Genomic DNA, 18,566 nt, shown 5'->3' with positions numbered 1-18,566 from the left:
TCCATGAGGCTTAAGCAGCTTTTGAGGTATTAAAGTTCCTAATGATGGCATTGTGTTTTGAATGATTTGTCTTTAGGTCAGAGGCAAAATAACTGATCAAACCCTGATGTCATTGTTCATCAAAATTACCTTGACTTGAAGGCTTTATAAATGTTAAGCAAACATATATGTGCTGATTTGTGAAATATTAAAAAGAAGAAAGGCAGGTCCTCACCAACATTATGATGCTATTGCTCTACTGACACCAAGAGCTAATTCTCTGAATATTCAGATCATGAGTTCTTAAGTCACATTCAAATAGTAATATTTCTAGAGAGCAGGAATAACTGATAAAAATCAGAGTTCTTTCAATATATATTGAGAGCAACTGGATGGCAAGGGTTGGGGTTTTTTTGCTGATGTTAATTTATAATAGTATCTCTGATGTTCAGACGCCATACCACCAGGCAGGACATGAAGAAACATAAACTGCAGGACTGTACAAATATCTACTAACCTGGTGGTTGGAGCTGTTTTGATCTTCATGTATATTGGAAATTGATTTGTTGCTAAAATGTGTAGAAATATGGTATTACTGAAGTCATCAGTGTGTGCTTTCAGGGCCGGATAAAATGGTGATTATTTGCACCCTAAGATACTCTGTAAATATAAAGGCATGAATGTTTATGTTAGGAAACAAGAGAAATAAAAAAAATATTCATATTTCCTCTTCAGGGTCATGTGCGTTCAGTTTTATTAGAAGGAAGTTAAGTGTATTTCCTAAAGCAGTATTTTTTTATTTTTTTTTCAGTTTTCTTTTAAGTATTTGTAAGCATTATAGAATAAATGTGTCTTTTCAGAAACGTGTTTTTAAGTACTATGGTAATTGGAGAATAGCTTTAACTGGATCGTCTGGAATATGGCTGGATCAGTATAGTTGAAATTAGTTGTTGTTTCAGTGTCAGTGAGATCTTGTGGCTCTGCATTTCTTTAGGGCTCCCCTTTGACTCTTGTGGGCCTTTAGATGATGTGCACTGATCAAAAAGATAGTGGGTCAGTTGGCCAAAAGAAAAATCTCAGTTTACAGTGATAACATCCTTCTTAATTTTAAGTTACTGGGGTTTTTTAACAGCAGTTTCTTTTAACCTTTGCAGAATCAGGTAGCAAAACGGTAGCAGGGACCACCACAGCTGAAGAAGCTGCTAAAATCTTGGCAGAGAAACGACGTCTAGCACGGGAGCAAAGAGAGCGTGAAGACCAAGAAAGAATTCAGAGACAGGAAGAGGAAAGGTAACAATTCAGGAGAAGGGAGGGATGCTTCCAATGGTGGGGTGTGATTGGAATGGACACTCCAGCTGTATATGTTTCCTAAGCTTTAATTTAAGTTCCTGTAAATCTTAATGCAGTTCCTGAAGCAGAGACAGACGTTAGCACCATTTGAGACAGGACAGCTTGCTGTGTGTATCGCTAATCTATATCTCAGTATATATGTAATGCATAGTCCCTGTGCAGATCAGTGCTGCTTTTTTCTTCCAGTCACCAGTAGTGCTTTTATTTCAAAACTAGAATGTGCTTTTTACACCACTTGTATTTGTTTTGTTTGTATTTGTCTTGAAATAGTCAACCTCTCTGTATTAAACTTTCCTTTGATGAACTCAGGCAGTGTTTTGATGATACATTAAATCTCATGTTAGTGGTCCGAAATCTGGATCAGAAATGTTGCAGCCAAGTAATTCAAAGTGATAAATCAGTAGACATTTGGCTCACTGCATTGAAGTTGTTAAAAATAAATTCTTAACTTTGCGCTGACTAACTTTATTCCAGATCAGGGATCACCTGTCTGTGCTTCTGTGAACATGATAGAACATCAGATTTTGTCTGTTTTCCAGTCACGGGTATAAAGCTGTCATAAACTTCCATATAGTCTGCTATAGATGTTTTATCAGAAATATGTCATCAGATCTGTTGTGTATGTCTGCATGATCTAGCAGTGTACACCTCCAGTATATCTCTGGATTTCAGACTATAGAAGAAACAGTCTTTTAGGAAATCCAACTAAATTTATGTTTGACAGTAATTAAAAGCTTCATTTGTGTTGTGGATGCAGGTGGTATTTATTAAATAGTTGTCTCTTAATCAAGTTCTCAGTTAAACTTTCCATTATTGGAGCGACCTGCCTTGACCTTGACTTAATCAGCAAAGAACATTTATGTACTCATAGATAGTGTCTTCCAAGTTACTCTGCTTTTTCCTTTGACTGGTCTGGATGGTGGCATTTGTAAATCCACACCAGAGAGTATCTTTACAGTTATTTTTTGATTGGATAACTTAGAACTTCCTTGCTTTCCTAGTCTGTCTCATGTGCGTGCACACTTTAAAGAAATAAATATCCAGTCAGTAATCTGTATCTTTGGAAACACTAGAATCAGAGAAGAAGAAACGGCCAAGAGAGCAACTGAGGAAAAAGCACTGCGGGAGGAGGAGCTCCGCAAGCAGGAAGAAGAAAAGAGACTGGCTTTTGAAGAACAACAAAGACAAGCTGAAGAGGAGAGGATCCGCAGAGAACAGGAAGAGCAGGAAAAACTTGCAGAGCTTCAACACCAGGTCTGCTTATCTGTAGGCTCCAGCTGTGTTCCTCATACAAGCTGCTGACGTGTTTTCGAGGGGGTTGTCTTTGATTTTCTTTCACAGAACAGTTTTGACACATCTCTGTCAGGAATGATGTAAAGCAGAGTTCATGCTGTCTGAGATGGATTTGAGAATGTCTTGAAGTCCTTTCCTTGCCCTAGTCTATGTGATTTCCCCTCCTTCCCCCCCCATTTGATAAATTCAAGTGTGGGGCAGAAGCAGGTATTTTGGGAATTTTTTTAGCCATCTGGGATGCTATTTTGCACATGTAAAATATTTGTACTGAGCCCATTTTACCAACTTACTGCTACAGATTATAAGGAGGTGGTCTGTCTGGAAAGTCATCTGGCTTGCTCTCATTCCTTTAGAAGAAAGTTTGGTAGTGTTTCCAAGTGTGCTTCTCTGGTTGCTAAATAGTCTTCCACAGCTAGTATTTGTGTACCTTTACAAAGGCATCCTTCTAACTGAAGGAAGCTGTTTTGCAGAAAGTGGACTTTCTTTAAACGAGATTACTTTTGAAAATTAAAGCAATTTTACAATTTAATTCTTTGTGTTTAAAGAGCTGTATCTTATGGATAGCATTGACGTGTCTGTTTCTTTAAAAGCTTGTTTGAGTTTATTACAATTATTCAGTGTTAATTATGCTTTTGTTTTCTTTCTGGTCACACTAGAAAAGATTTTCCAGTATGGAAGGAACAGAAGGTGTTCAGTACCAAGTATCTTGGCAGTAATACCTGACTGCCTAGATTTTTAAGTTAACCTTGCCACATTTAAAATTTAATTGCTGTCTTGCTACTTTATAAATTATCCTTCTTAGACAGATCTTCATCCTGAAGTATAGTTTGAACGCTGAATAGCTCAACATCATTCAGAATATTTGCATAATCACAATATAGCCATGCACATCGTTTTTCTTTTCAGATCAGTTTCTGAATGTCATAGTAATATATATTTCATGTCAGTAGCTGGGTAATTGGCATTTAGCTGCAACGTATGGTAATATTAAGTAGCGACTGTCTGATGTTCCTGTCTGTGTTGAACCACAATCTCTGTAACAGCTCTGCTTTTGACTCTTGGGAATGAGTTGTGCACTGGATGCTCTCTTCTTTTTGTTTTATTGTCAGAGAGAAGAAGCTGAAGCAAAAGCCCAAGAAGAGGCTGAAAGGCAGCGGCTGGAAAGAGAGAGAATTATGCAGCAAAATATGCAGGAAAGGCTTGAAAGAAAAAAGGTACACTGTTTTGGAAGCAGAGAGGTTTCTCAGCCTAAAATAGCGGTTGAAGTGTTAAACTGAACAGGCAAACTGTCTTAGATGCATTTAAATAGAAGTAGTGTGGGGGTTTTTTAAAAGCCAACTCTGGCTTGTGAGCTTTAAAATGGTGAATAAAGTAGTAAATTTATGAAACATGAAAATATATTATGATTGATGAAAATTTAAACCAGAGTGCTGAAATATAAAGCTCTGTATGTCACTGCAACTATTTTCCCTGTTTTAACAGAGAATTGAAGAAATAATGAAAAGAACACGAAAGTCAGATCAAAACGAATCCAAGGTACTTTTTTGTTTGAATCTGTATAATGACAGAATAGGCCCTTGCCAGAGAAGGCTTTGCCTTGTATCCTGTCTTCCTCTCTTATCCTTACTCAAACTGGCTTCCACGTGAAGTGCAAAGTCCTGGTGCACCAGAGTAATTTTCAGTAGCTTCCCATTGCACACATTCTTCTGCTTTGCTTGTTCTGATGAAAAGTCTTTGATGCGTTTTTGTTCAAGGCATATAGAAACAATGTGATCTGGCATTATCACTTGCAGATTGGTTAAAAAAAGCGCCACTGGTTAGATTATTATTTTTTTTTTAACTGTATGCATTCTTCTGGGGCTATTTTTCCCCAGAAAACTTAAATTCCTGGCTTCATCTGTTTGCTTAAAGCAAATTTTGGATGCCCCCTGGATTGCTACAGTAAACTGGGATATATTTTTGTTAAATGTAGTGACCTAAGGTTTGTGGTAAATAACGCATATTGTATTCAGGAGTAGTTGTTGTTCTCTGAACATTCAGAGACCCAAGTCTTCATATAGCTGAAAATGAATAAATAGTTAGCACATACCGTGGAGGAATGAGGGGAAAAGGAACTCAGGAATAGTTCATAGGTAGGAGATGGAAGTGGGTCCCACATATTTCTTTATGGGCTCTGGCTCAGCAGAGCATGTGTTGCTGGGTGACTTGATTGTCTATTAGCCTTTGGACTAGTGTGGCCTTACTGCTGGGCACCGAATAGCCTGGCATGGGAGCTGTGATTGGACCATTTGTGCAACTGTCCTGTTAGCTAGAGGGTAGTGAGTTATTCCAAATAACACTCTGGCAATTCAGTTGCAGAATGAAGGGAAGTCTGCCTCTGAGGCTATGGAGGCAGAGGATATTGAAGAGGAGGAAGAGTTGGGTCTTGAGAAGACTGACCAACCAGGTAAGGAAACTTGATGAGTCAGGTCTAAGTGGCAGTCAGTGTCTCAGTGATGTTTAAGCATTGTTAAAAAGGTCACTCGCGTAATAGCATTGTGATGGTGTGAGACACAAGTCCCAGAAATGCCAGGGAGGCTCAGTAGATCATTGCCCGTTCCATACCACAAGAGACGGTCAAAATGATTAAATGCAAAAATGATTTGAGAGTGAAATGCAGGCAGCGTGCTTTCATTTTATGAGTGCATTTTTAAAGATGGAAAACAAACTTCATGTTGTTACAGGCAGCTTGTCTATAGAGAAATGAATCTGTTGAAGCCAAGTGCCTTGAGTTTTGGCTAGGAAAAGTCATTTTAGCACTTGTATTTTATTCATTTAGAATAGCAATTCTGTTACTGAAGCTCTTTTTTTTTTTTTTTTTTTTTTTTTTTGTCTTTTTTCCCTTGCCTTTTTTTTCTTCCCCCCCCACTTTCAGGAAAGCTAAATGGCATTGAGTTAGCCCAGGAAGTCAAGGGGGAGGCAGAGGGTTGTTTAGAGACTGCGAATAGCTTGATCTCTACGGAATCTGAGGAAAAAGATTTGTCAGAGTTGAAGGCCAGTGAAGTGTTCATGAATGGAGGCGATATGAAAAGTGATGAAGGGTCTCTTCTTGTTACTGAATTAAAGGATTCCAGGTGAGTCTGTGTAGGTGGCTGCTTTACTGTCAGAGCAGTTAATCCGTCACACAAGGAATATCTCTCTATGTTTAAATTAAATTTAGTGCTGTATGTAGCACTGCATTGAATTTTGCACCCCACTAGCTTTGTGGTATTTCGCTGGCTTGCTCCAGGCATGTGGTGTGCGCATGCTGTCAGTTTACTGCTTCACGCAGAGGCAGTTAGTTCAGGATAATTGTTTGTTTAGATGGCACCATATTAACAGTACTGGCTTTGCTAAGAAGTGAGACACATAGCCAGCAGTGTGGCAGTGTTACTTATAAAGAACAGCACTGGCTTGAAATCTTTTCCCTTGAAATGGCTAGCAGTTCTTTTCACTAACAACGTTAAACAAGAGGGAGGGGAACAACACTGAAAAGAAAGAATAACATACAGAAAGGTCTAGAACAGTTTCAATTGTGCTGAAACGCCAGATACAACACAAAAGCCTTCCTTAATGGGAATTTTAGTATTTCAAATTTTATCTTTTTGAACATAAAGCATTTCCATCTACTACTAGAAAAGTCTGTCCTCTGATGCGTGTTCCATTTGCTCATCTAAATGCTAATGATTCAGAAATGACATTGTGAACTCTTTTTTTGTTTTTTAAGTGATAATAAATTAATCTCATTCCTCCAGTGATGGAATACAAAAACATTTTCATGATTTTCTTAAGAATGAATCAAAATTGATCACTCTGATCTGGGTTTAGATTTTTAATGTTTTAAATATTGCTAGTCTTCTGAGGCTTAGTTTTGTGTTTAAAAAGTCTTAACTGGAAAAAATGAAAAAATGCACACTACTAAAACAGGGGTTTAATGGTGCAGGGCTTTAAACTTGTTGCTTTCTTCTATCAAATATCTGGAGCCATACCTTACCTGAGGGCTATTAGTATAGTAAAAAGTGTCTGTATGTTGGCAAGTCGTTCTTCCCCATTGGCTCTTGGAGGGGAGATCTGCGTGGCAGCCAGAGGAGCTTGTCTGGGAATGCCCTTCAGGATATTCAGTGCTTTGCAAAGTATGCAGACTGCTAATTGGCTGGCCTGTAATCAGTCTAAAGGTTAAACATGCAGAAATTGTAATATAAGCATCCATTCTTTTTTTTTTTTTTTTTTCCTAGCCATCCTGCAGAAGAAATGGTTATCGATGACTCAGTGAAGTTGGGTGTTAACGAAGCTGATCATACAATTGGACTTATTCAGAATCTTAATGGAAAATCTGGTTCGTGGACTTTTGAGGAATTTATTGACATTGGAGTACATTCCAAGTCAACCAAACTAAGCTCGGACAGCATCTCTGCTGGTAACTGTAATCAAAACTTGAATGATGCTGCTACAATACCTTCTAGTCCCAAATTGGCTTTTGAGGAAGATGGTGCAGTGAATTCATTGACCAAACCTATAGATGCTTCATCAGGTAATCCAAGCTGATTTCCCTATCTGTCTCTTCCTCTGGCTAGGTAATTAACTTCCTTGCATATTACTCTCCTTGCCTTAACTTCAGCTTCTTATTTTCAAGGCACTTTTTCCAATGTGTAGGCCGGAGGGAAAGCTGTTTCTTTAGTGCTTGTAACTTGCATTCTGTCAAAAGGAGTCACCAACTGATGCCTTTTTAGGGACTTGCTCTAGACAGCAGCTAAGGCCCGTCATTAAGGCTCTTCCAAAGACACAGCTGAGCCCCTGTGAAGCTCCTGTATCTATCTCCTACCAGCCCTCAAGCTCATCTGTTGTATTTTTAGGCTTCTTCTAAGATGTCTTAAATGGCACACGTTACTTTTGAAGATGCTAACACTTTAAAAGGTGTCTGATGTAACTCCACAGACAAGACCTTTCCACTCCTAGGCATGTTCTGTAACTTTCTGATGCTGGCCTGCATGATCTTACAAGGTCTCTTCAAGCTCTGGCAAGGTATTAGCTGTCCTCTCTACTTACTATAGAATAGTCTTTCACTTCACCGAGTGGGGGGTAACACCAACTTTAAATTCCACAGACAGTTGTGTTACATTTTGGGAGGAGTAATAAAGCTGCACACACAACATTCTGAATTTTCTGAACAAAGGAGGGCTGCATCTGAAGCCACGTGTACTTGAGAAGCCAAACCCTGATGCAGTATAGCATAGTGTGTCAGAGAGGCTTCAGTAAGCTAGTTTACGTAAGACTAAACTTCTCTGGTGTTGGAGCTAAACCCCAAATGGACGTACTTACAGCAGGAGATCTCTTTCCATGAGATAAATGACTGTGTGAACAGTTGAAATGAATGGCAGTGGAAAAAACAAGACTTGCTATCCACGTTTTCTTTAAGTGATGTGTAGCACTTTTTTTTATTAAAGTGTAGCACTTTTCTAGACTGAACTGTTTCCCGAGTCTCCTCTGTCACTCTGCGTCTTGTGAATTTTAGTCCCGTGGACTCATTGAGACTTTCCTTGAGGCCACAACTAACTGGACCATGGGAATAGGCGGGTTTCATGTGATACTGCTGATCACATTTTGTTCTGATCAAAATCATTAACTTTTTAGTAAAGCCTTTTAATTTTGAACTTGAAAGTGTTTAGACATAATATGTTTTAAGAATTATTTACATAACTTTGAAAACTAATATTCGTATATAAAAAAAGAAAAGCTACTGTAGTCATTTTGGACCGTAAGTAACCAAGTGGTTCTGTGCTCACTGCCTGGATGTAGGCTCTGACAGTGATGATAGACGTATGTGGCATGCACACAGTTATGATGGTTAAATGTTTTCTTCTCTTTGCTCTTTGGACAGAACTGTGAACACTAGAGAGACCTGGAAATAATCTGATTGCACTTCAGTAATCCAGTGTTTTATCAAGTACCGAAGGCCTTGTTTTGAAAAGCTGCTTGTTTACCTTTATCCATCTTCAAGTTTGCAAAAAACATAAAACACCAGGGGGAGGGATGACAGACTTCTAATTTGCACCTTGAAACATTTCAGGGAAACTATTGTGCTGATGTTCCTTTTCCATTCGTTTAGTAATTGTTAGATAAGACTTCCTTGTTCAAATATCACTTGTTTCCCTTTTACAGACTTGACAGTAATCTGTTTGAGTCTTTTTTTTTATTTTTGTATCAGTATCACGTACAGCAACATGCCACTGGAGGCTCCCCATTTAGCTACTGGCCAGATTTTGCATATTCCTAAAATGGCACTTGATGAAATAAAAGACTCATTCAGTGTGTGTTAAAGTTGAACTCCCTTTGTAACATTCTAGAAAAATGCTATTGCTTGTTGGTTCATGTGCTATTTAAAAATGCAAAATTTAATATCTTCAATCTTGAATGAAGGAGAAAAAATCCTTATTTTCTAATGTGAAAATACTGGCAGTTTCAAAATGCAGTTTTGTACCATCACTAATATGTTTTAATTTACTGGCAAACATCAAAACATTTTACAGCATATGCACAAAAATGTTGAATACCTAGATATGTCTGTCATAGTGCAGTTTAACATGTCATGCTTTTAAAAGTGTTTTCCTCTTGAATTACTTATTTAAGTTTATCTACACTTATGGAAGTATTATTTTATTGTGTACATAACAGTATTAGACCACTGAAGTCATGGGTTTTTTCATGTTAATTATTCTAAGTGTTCCTATTCTAGCTTTATAACAGTGGCTGCAAGCTGCATCTATATTTCCCTTCCCCTAAAGCCTGCATTAAGTAATCTATTTAACCTAAACTTGCCTGCTTTTTACAGCATGAAGAGATTAACTAAGCATCTTCTGAAAATTGCTACTAAAAGTAATAATGGAGTCTTGTTCTTATGTCTCCTGTAACAGATATACTGGATAAGTGATTACTTTAAAGAATAGCTGTCTCAAATCCTGCTATAAACAATTGGCTGATACTTCAATTCAAATGAATCATCCAAATGGCAGCTGTGTTTTCAGTGGTTAAATGCAAATGGTTTTGCTGGAACTACATGTGTTCTTTCCTTGACATTGCAGTTACAGTTGGAAACCCTCCGCCTTCTTACTCTTGCTGTCTGCTATTCAGAATACAGTAGAACTGTTTTAGACTTTAGAGCAGTGCCTTAGGTAAAAGGAAAAATGTATTTTTGTATGATAGCTGTTTCATTCTGGCAGAGACAATCATTCTAACAAAAAAGATGCCGATATTTTTTTTTTCTGTGCCGATATTGTGTTGAATGGTCTGTTACAGCTCTATGTAAATATGTGCGCACTGTTAAATAAACTTTGCAGTTGAACAATGCTTTATTTCTGTAATGCTAAACGTTACCTTGCTAGGAGGCTCCAATCTCTTGCCGTGCTGACCTGCCTTGAGATGCACTCTGGTACTGCTCTAACTACTCCACAGTGCAGGCTCCCAAAACTAGTAGCCTCTTTGGCAATTGCATTTGTGTGGTTGGAAAGGTATTTGTACTAACACCTTCAGACCTTGCTGTGTTTGTACATGCTGATGACATGTTCATAACTGTTGAATTCTTTCACTTGCTTTTCACTAAAAGCCTTTGCCTTTTACTTCTAGCACCAGCATCTTTCTTTATATACTAATGGTAAGTCCAGCAGTGCTCCATGGCCACAGTGGAGCAGTGACCACCAAGAATACAGCACGATGCTGCCTTTTGTTTTTCTTACAAGAGTTCTTTGTTTCTGGTAGGTGTTTGTGAATGAAAGGGAATGACTGGAGCAGCATCCAGTTGATAAGTATTTCTATATTTCACTACTGTGGAAAAAAAACCCTTAAACCAGCATTCAGGTTACTGAAGGGTAGTAGATCTGTGTATGGACAGTGGCTGTACATATGTTCTCCAAAGGGCTTTTTCACACAGGCTGTTCCTGGCAGATGGTCCAGTGTCAGTTATTTTTTTTTTAATAATTAGTTTATGGAAATTGCTGCTTTGGTCCTCCGATATTTAAGGGTGCTATGACAGAACAGCTGACTCTACTCTGCCAGTACCAGTGTATGAGACTTGATTGTGGTAGCTCAGCCATAAGAGGTGTCAATTGTGTAAGATGACAAAATGAAAAAACAATTTTCCAGGCTGCAGGACTCCAAGCAGGCACTAGTCTCATTTTTATTAAATCATAAAACATACACTGACATGATAGGAGAGCTATCGTTGTCTGAGCCAATTTTAAGGCAATTCTAAATGCATGTGCATTTTGTTGTAGTTGAAAGATTTACTTCTTGTTAATGGATTAATAATTGTATAGAGACAGCCTCGTTTAAACAATGATGTAAAAAAAGCTGATGAGCAAAACTTTGGGGCAAACCATGCAGAAATCAAGACTAAAGTTTATGGAAACTTAACTAGAGCTAAATTGTATTGCCAAAACATTGTTATATGTAAGATGAAGCCATTCCATACACGTGCTGGAATTTGGTGTGGTAGGGTAAGCTAAGGTATTTATTATAGAGCTGCTATTAATGGTGTGATGATGTATGTAATGTACTTGTAAAAGCATAATAATGGATCTCTCTGATACCAGGTGCAATCTTTGCATCTCTGTTTCTGAGGTGCATGCCTTGTCAAACCCACTTCATTTAAGTAAGTGCCAAGCTTAAACGTATACCAGACAAGTTTAAAACTAGCTTTGGTTTAGTTTAAGCCACACACAGATTATTTAGTATGTGGATCTCTAATGCTAAATCTAACAGCATTTCAAGCCTTTACACTAAGAGTTACTCGGAAACAAAGTTAGATTTTTGCAACGCTACATGCTTTTGTACTGCAGGAGCTTCAAAAGTCAAACCCGGTATATTGAGGCTACTTTAGTTTTTATACTAAAATGGAAAAAGTTAAAATTCTTAACATGCAAAAACCTGCTCCTTTACCAGGACTGTTTTGGAAAGCAGGGCTCTAAAATCCATTTTACAGCAGTTGCTGTCTGCTCCTTACAGTCGTTTGGGACACTCAGCACAGTAAATTTTTCCATTATGGCAAACAAAGCGCTTGTTGGCCAGACCACGGGCACACTTTGTGCATTTGAAACAATAATCGTGCCAGGATTCATCTTCGTAGTTAACCACACTGGTTCCTCTTCCAAATCCTGCTAGGAGAGAAAACAATTATAGGACGGCGATAGTAGCTTTTCCCTTGGCTGGGTTAGCCCACCAAACAGCAGATCCCATTCTTACTGCTTCCTGTGCTTCTCTAGTCCTGCAGACCATATCTGTGTGCCTAAAATACTAGCAAGAATTGCAACCGAACCACATTGTTTGCTGCTTAGTATCACTGCTCTTGGAGAAATGGGCAGCTTAGCATAAGGCTTGTGTGGCTTGTCTCTGCGATAAGCTTTTTTCCTTGGATCCTTTCTCCAGGAAACAATCAAGCTGAAGGAAAGATCAAGATGTAAAGCAAAGACAGGTTGGGCTTAACCCCCTACCTGGTTGTTATGGGCTTAGATCCATGCTCTAAAATGCAGAATGGAATGCAAGTCCCATGGGACTGGCAGGATAGTGCCCACATTTCAGGGCTGAGCTTTGCAATCCAGTAGCCATTACATGTAAATTGAAAGCGAAGCAAATGTCACTTTGGGGCAATAAAACGCTGCTCTCTTTTAGACTTGAGGTTCCCAAACTAAGATAGATGTGGGAATAGTTCTAGTTGGGGAAGTTTTTTGAAGGAGGTAAATTTGAGGTGTGCAAAGGGTAAAGAAAGAGCTCATTTACTCACTCTGACTTCATCCAGCAAGAGCACGTGGCTTATCATGGCTTATAGTTGGATCACATGTAGATTGCTGGGATTGGGCTTGGTATACTAGATCTGCTTCTGGTCTTAGCAGCCTCTGAGCTGCATGTCTTTGGGGATTGCTGTTCTGACCTTAAGCACCCACTGCCCTCAAGCTGCATTTAATCCAACATACCTGTAATAGGATTCTTGCAGCCAGCACACTTCTTGGCAACACACTCCTTGTAGCAGTCAACACAGTAAAACTGATCCTCTACAGCTGTGAAGCGCTTCCCACCCAGTTGCTTCTTGCAGTTGGAGCAAATGAAACACTCTGAATGCCAAGGCTGTTCCTGGTATGTGAGGCCTCCAGAAGTGATGGGCTAGGAGGCAAAGAGCAGAGATGTATTTCAGGCCCAGTAGGGAGGAAGAGAGGTGATGCAGGCATGGGGGGTAAGGTAGGAGGGCTTTGTCACAGAGAAGATCTCTTGAAATTTTCATTAAAATTAAATAGTGTAGTGCACTTGAGTTCCTCAAGCCTGAAATCTTGCATGCCTGGAGCTTTCATAATAGTTTGTTTCACCTGCATTGACTCTGCAGTTCTACACTAATGAGTTGAAAAAGTTGTAAACCAGCTTTTTTATAAAATACTGTTTTACTGCTTGAATATACAATACCTGCTAGAGAGCTCAAACCATCCCCAAAGCAAGTGCAAGGCTGGTGCCCACTTGATTTCAGCAGATTTGCCATCAGATAACCCTACAGCCCCTGCTCAGGTACTGTAACATGAAAGAACCATTCTCTCTCATGTTGTCATAGCACTAGCTGCTTGCACCACTATCTCAAGGAAAGAACATAAGCATTGGTACAGCTTCGCCATGATCTGTCTACTTACTCTCCTAGCTTCCAAAAGACATGTGAGGGCTAGTTCTGGCAGCTGCCTTTACAAAGTGGAAAGACTTACGTTCTTGCATTTAGCACAGGTCTTGGCAAACTTATGCTCGTGGCAGGAGACGCAGTAGAAGTCATCGCCCTTGGGGAAGAAGCTCCCAGATCCAATCACTTTCTTGCACTGGCTGCAAGTGAAACAGTCCTTATGCCAGACCATCTTCTTGTACTCAACATTTTGGTCTCCTACAACAGACAGAAATAACTTGTGATGTGGGATTTCAGGCTTGTGACAATCTCCCCACCCTGTGCAATGTAGCACGCCTGTAGGCAAGATGTGTCCATACCTATGCCCAGGATACAACTGTAACATGGACAAGGGATGAGCTGTTAATTTCCGTATCTGACTTTAGCCAGGGCCTTCTAGATTTTCTTAAAGTCGGGCAGGTGCCTGAGCCTATCTGAGAAGAGGACCTTGATTTACAGAGCAGAGCTTTTTGTAGAAATGGTTTAAGACTAACTGCTAGGGTAAGCTATCCGCATGAGGGTTAACTGCAAAGCAGCCTTTCAACACTTTAATAAAATAGACAGGTGAGAGCAACAGTCAAAATTTGCACCGTTTTGTGGTGCTCCAGCCTTCCACTATGATGCCCACCATACCCCTAACTGCAGCTTCTACAGCCTCCACAGCTTGACAAACCGTCATGGCTTTGCCCTAGATCAGAACTGGGCAGTTGTTCCCCTATCATTGGCACCAGTACCTGCAATAATAGGCTTGAAGCAGCCTTTACACCTGGGCGCATCCTCGGCAGCAGTGCAGTTGCTACACCAAACCTTGTTGTTCTCCCTTAGCATGAAGGGCTCGTTGACCAAGGACGTATAGCACTTGAAGCAGCGGAAGCAGCTGTCATGCCAGTAACGGTTCTTGAAATGCAACTCCTGAAATGAACAGAAACAGAGTGAGCAATAAGCCCTTCTCTCTTGCTGAGCAGCCCTAAAACCAAGCTACTGTCTCATCAGCCTTGGCAGTTAAGGATAGATTCGTTAGTTCCTAAGCATCTCTGCATTCAGTGGTTGGAAGTGCAGCTCATCTGCAAGCAGTTAACGGAAGGACTTTTAACCAAACTCACGCATTCATTCACAATCGCACTCATTTTGGGCTTTCAGGGTAGCAGAAGATGCTTCAAACCAACAGCTTTGAGATTTGAAGTTCTATAAGCGGGGGCTTCTCCGATTGTCAAGTTCCCTCTAGTTCAGGTGTACGTTATTACTGCCACGAACATGAAGTAATAAACATTTCACAAACTGACAAAAAAATCAGACCCCTAGCTTGCCGAGTGCTTTGCCCAGAAGATGAGTTTCCTGCAAGCCCTGTGCGGGCTGGATTACCTGCAGTACTCTCTTCAGGACAATTCAGCGTCTGCAGCAGTTCACGTGGCTGAATCTAGATCGTGAACTAAGCTCCTCTGCAAAAGCAGCCTGTCATGAGCAGTCCAGCTGCAGTGCCCCAGAGCCTCTGGCTCTTTGCTCGAGGACCACGTGGCCCATCAGCCAGAGGACTCACGACAGAACTTGTTTTCACACAGAAGCTCGCAAACAGACCAGAGCCAGGAAAACAAATGGGAGGGTTATCAGCATCTGCCTGTCTTCTTCTCATTAGCCATTTAACTGCTCAGCACTCACCTTGGAGTCAGCTCCAATGGGTTTCTTGCACTCAATGCAGGTGTTGGCACAGATCTTCTCGAAGCACTTGACGCAGCAGTGACGACCCTCTTTCTGCACATACTTCTTCCCTTGCAGAGGGTCACGGCAGTAGTGGCAGTCAAAGCGCTCCGACATGGTGCCCACGGTGTAACTGCCAGGCCCTGCGAGAGGAAAGAAAGTGAAGTTACAGCACTGAAGCCCTGATAAGTGCTCCAGCTTCTCAGGTCTATGCAAATAAGAAGTATCAGAAAGATGGCTCAGCAATGAGCGTGTGGTGGTGTCACGCTCCTCAAGGGCTTGTTGGTAGAGAAAGCAGCTTCGGTGCCAGGACTGTTAGGGCAATTTTTCTATCAGGCAGCTCAGTGGTTTGTAAAACATGACAGCTCTCTACCGACCGCACTGGCATTTTCCAGGTGCCTCCAGCTTTGTCTTCAGGGTCTAGGTTAGGCTAACAAACCATCCTGCTCAGGGAGGCTGGGTGCAGTAGATAATCTGGGTTTGGTCACAGCAGTCACAAACGTACACCTGCTAAAGAAGGCAGCTTAGATGTCCCCTCCCAGGTCACGAATTGCCATTTAGGACATAGAGAAGTAACCATGAAGTCTCAGAAAAATGCGGGCTACAGCGTGAGGCCGTGTGGGCCAACTCCTGGCTGCACTCTGGAGCTCAGCAAGGGCAGTTAGCGTAAGCAGTTGTTGCGGGTTGACCCTGTCTGGACCCCAGGTGCCCACCAAAGCTGCTCTATCACTCCCCTCCTCAGCTGGACAGGGGCGAGAAAATATAACAAAAGGCTCGTGGATCAAGATAAGGACAGGAGAAATCACTCACCAATTACCATCATAGGCAAGACTCAACTTGGGGAAATTAATTTAATTTATTACCAACCAAATCAGAGTAGGATAATGAGAAGTAAAACCAAATCTCAAAACACCTTCCCCCCAACCCTCCGTCCTTCCTGGCTCAACTCCACTCCTGATTTTCTCTCCCTCCTCCCCTGGGTGGTGCGGGGGGACAGGGAATGGGGTATATGGTCAGTTCATCACATGTTTTCTCTGCCGCTCCTTCATCCTCAGGAGTAGGACTCCTCACTTTTCCCCTGCTGCAGTGTGGGGTCCCTCCCATGGGAGACAGTCCTCCACAAACTTCCCCAACGTGGGTCCTTCCCATGAGCTTTAGTTCTTCACGAACTTCTCCAACATGGGTCCTTCCCACAGGCTGCAGTCCTTCAGGCACAGCCTGCTCCAGTGTGGGTCCCCCCGTGGGGTCACAAGTCCTGCCAGAAAACCTGCTCCAGCGTGGGCTCCTCTATCCATGTGTCTGCAGGTCCTGCCAGGAGCCTGCTCCAGCACAGGCTTCCCACGGGGTCACAGCCTCCTTCGGGAACCCACCTGCTCCGGCGTGGGGTCCTCCCCGGGCTGCAGGTGGAGATCTGCTCCCCCGTGGACCTCCCTGGGCTGCAGGGGGACAGCCTGCCTCACCAGGGGCTTCCCCACGGGCTGCAGGGGAATCTCTGCTCCGGCACCTGGAGCATCTCCTCCCCTCCTTCACCCAACTGTAGTGTCCACAGAGTTTTTTCTCTCACATATTCTCACTCCTCTCTTTGGCTGCAGATTTTTTCCCCTGCTTAAATCTCTTCTCCCAGAGGCACCACCGCTGTCACTGATGGGCTCGGTCTTGGCCGGCGGCGGGTCCGACTCGGAGCCGGCTGCCATGGGCTCTGTCGGACACGGGGGAAGCTTCTAGCAGCTTCTCACAGAAACCACCCCCGTAGCCCCCTGCTACCAAAATCTTGCCGCGCAAACCCAGTACAGCAATGCATCAGTAACACAAATATTTTCAGTTCCCGTAATGGCCATCCGAGATACAAACGCTAGATTTGTGCCTACAGAGAGGCAGGGTGGGCTCCGGCCAAGCACAAAAACGCAGCGCTCTGGTCCAACCCGCTGCAAGTGCAGCACCGCAAAGTTTGCTCGCTCTGGGAGCACAGTTGCTGGCGAGGAGAGCAGAGTCCCACACCAGCCTTTCCCCGTCACTGAGAGGAAGGATACTAGATTGTTTTATTTACGTATTTCACATCAGGCAAGGATAACGGTACCTAATCACTCACTGAGAGCCATTTAGTTCATTACGGCCAGGCCCACTGCAGGCTGAGGTCCTGGCTGAGGTGCTGCATAATTTGTGCGCAGAAATCGCCGCCAACCATGAGCAGAGCAGAATAGTTTCCATGTTTCCAGCCAGCTGCAGCCCCCTCCGAGGCCTTTTGTGCTGGATAGTTGTGCAGCTTCCAGCTGCTTCTTTTCACCGGGCTTTCACATATAAAGTCATAAAGAAAAAAAAAAAACCAACAAGATCTCTCTACACATAAAGATACTTCTTCGGTTCACGCCAGCAGGGCTGTGCCAAGGCATGACGTTCCACCATGGCCAGGGAGCCAGCACATCCGTGGGTGCGGGGGCTCTCGCCCAGAGGATTTTCCACTTTGGCCGGCGGTACACCCTCACGCTTTCTCCCCAAACACCCGCCCCAGCCTGCACGCCCGGTCTCAGCCTCCCAGACCGCTTCTGCTAACAGCTCCCTCCGTTTCCCCAACGCCCTTCCTCAGAGGAAGCCACCAACACTCCTGCGAGGGAGCTGCAAAAGCTCTGCCAGGTTTCCACAAGCCCCTGCGGTCCCCGAAACGCAGCTCCATCCTCCCCCTCACAGCCCCCAGCCCTGCAGAGCCCCGTTCCCCCTGCACGGCCACCCACCCGCCACACAGCCTTGAACGTTCTGCACCGTCAGCAACCGGACAGGAGATGCAGCAGCGGTCCGGCAACGGGGGCTGCCAAGAGGAAATTTAATTATTCTTTTCCCGATAGAGCTGCAGCGCCAGCGCGGAGCAGGAAAGGGAGAAGGATGCGGTCAGGCAATATAAATTGCTGCTGCTTCCAGCTGTGAGGTGGGGGGGAGGCCGTTGGCACCTCCATCACGTAGCCTCACCTCGGACCACCCCACCAAGCTCCCAAGCCCTGGGGTTGAGGGGCTGCGTTGCTTCCCGCTCCTGATGGAGCTCAGCGGCTGCTCCTTACAGCCCTGCTGCTCCAAGCCCCAGCACAGCACCTTTATAAACTGAAACGGGGCTTGGGGTGGGGGGTTTTCTGGGGTGCAGAGAGGGTACGTCGTTCCCAGCTGTGCCCTCACGGCAAGGGAGGATCAGCGGGACCCCGTCGGGCTCGCCCTCGGCCGCAGGATGCTGCGCAGGCGGGACCGCCGTGTTGTTACGGCACGAAGACTTGTTTACACAGCTTTTTCTTGGGCACTTGCCCACCCTGGTAATTCTAGATGTACTGTCAACTGTGTGACCCAACCTGTCGGCGTGAGAAATCCCCACGCTGGCACGGGAGCCCCCGGGGCCGAGGGAGCATCGCTGCCGCTTTTGAGCGGAGTGGAGCCTTGCAGCCGAGGCACCGGTGCGAGCACACCTCGCCAGAAGAGCACGCATCAAACCCAAAGCTCCTGGCACTGCCCAGACACCGCAGCAAGAAGTGAGGGGTGGCTGCTACCTTCACCATCTCCTTTGCCAACCCCC

At 43.1% G+C, this 18,566-nt stretch overlaps 2 protein-coding genes across 4 annotated transcripts in view; one reads left to right on the top strand and one right to left on the bottom strand.

The window, feature by feature from the left end:
* Positions 1 to 8,106, top strand: part of MAP7D3 (MAP7 domain containing 3) — a 45,922-nt gene extending 37,816 nt beyond the window's left edge. Inside the window, exons 14-20 of the mRNA XM_049827330.1 lie at positions 1,134 to 1,269; positions 2,403 to 2,583; positions 3,732 to 3,836; positions 4,105 to 4,158; positions 4,975 to 5,068; positions 5,537 to 5,735; positions 6,876 to 8,106. Of these exons, the coding sequence (XP_049683287.1) occupies positions 1,134 to 1,269; positions 2,403 to 2,583; positions 3,732 to 3,836; positions 4,105 to 4,158; positions 4,975 to 5,068; positions 5,537 to 5,735; positions 6,876 to 7,185 (1,079 nt within the window). The 3' untranslated portion in view covers positions 7,186 to 8,106. The remainder of the gene's footprint in view (positions 1 to 1,133; positions 1,270 to 2,402; positions 2,584 to 3,731; positions 3,837 to 4,104; positions 4,159 to 4,974; positions 5,069 to 5,536; positions 5,736 to 6,875) is intronic.
* A 1,839-nt stretch (positions 8,107 to 9,945) lies between these two features.
* Positions 9,946 to 18,566, bottom strand: part of FHL1 (four and a half LIM domains 1) — a 34,935-nt gene continuing 26,314 nt past the window's right edge. For 2 of the 3 annotated variants that reach the window (XM_049827334.1, XM_049827331.1), the window contains exons 2-6: positions 14,978 to 15,159; positions 14,056 to 14,233; positions 13,371 to 13,540; positions 12,603 to 12,789; positions 9,946 to 11,789 (exon numbers count right to left, since the gene is read on the bottom strand). In XM_049827334.1, coding sequence (XP_049683291.1) covers positions 11,632 to 11,789; positions 12,603 to 12,789; positions 13,371 to 13,540; positions 14,056 to 14,233; positions 14,978 to 15,133 — 849 coding nt within the window. In that variant the 5' untranslated portion in view covers positions 15,134 to 15,159 and the 3' untranslated portion in view covers positions 9,946 to 11,631. The remainder of the gene's footprint in view (positions 11,790 to 12,602; positions 12,790 to 13,370; positions 13,541 to 14,055; positions 14,234 to 14,977; positions 15,160 to 18,566) is intronic. The other variant, XM_049827332.1, reaches the window with a different exon arrangement.

Source organism: Accipiter gentilis, chromosome 24, assembly GCF_929443795.1.
Source record: "Accipiter gentilis chromosome 24, bAccGen1.1, whole genome shotgun sequence".
In the NCBI taxonomy this organism is placed as follows: domain Eukaryota; kingdom Metazoa; phylum Chordata; class Aves; order Accipitriformes; family Accipitridae; genus Astur; species Astur gentilis.
The sequence above is the reverse complement of the archived record's forward strand: the minus strand, read 5'-3'. Positions and strand labels throughout refer to the sequence as shown.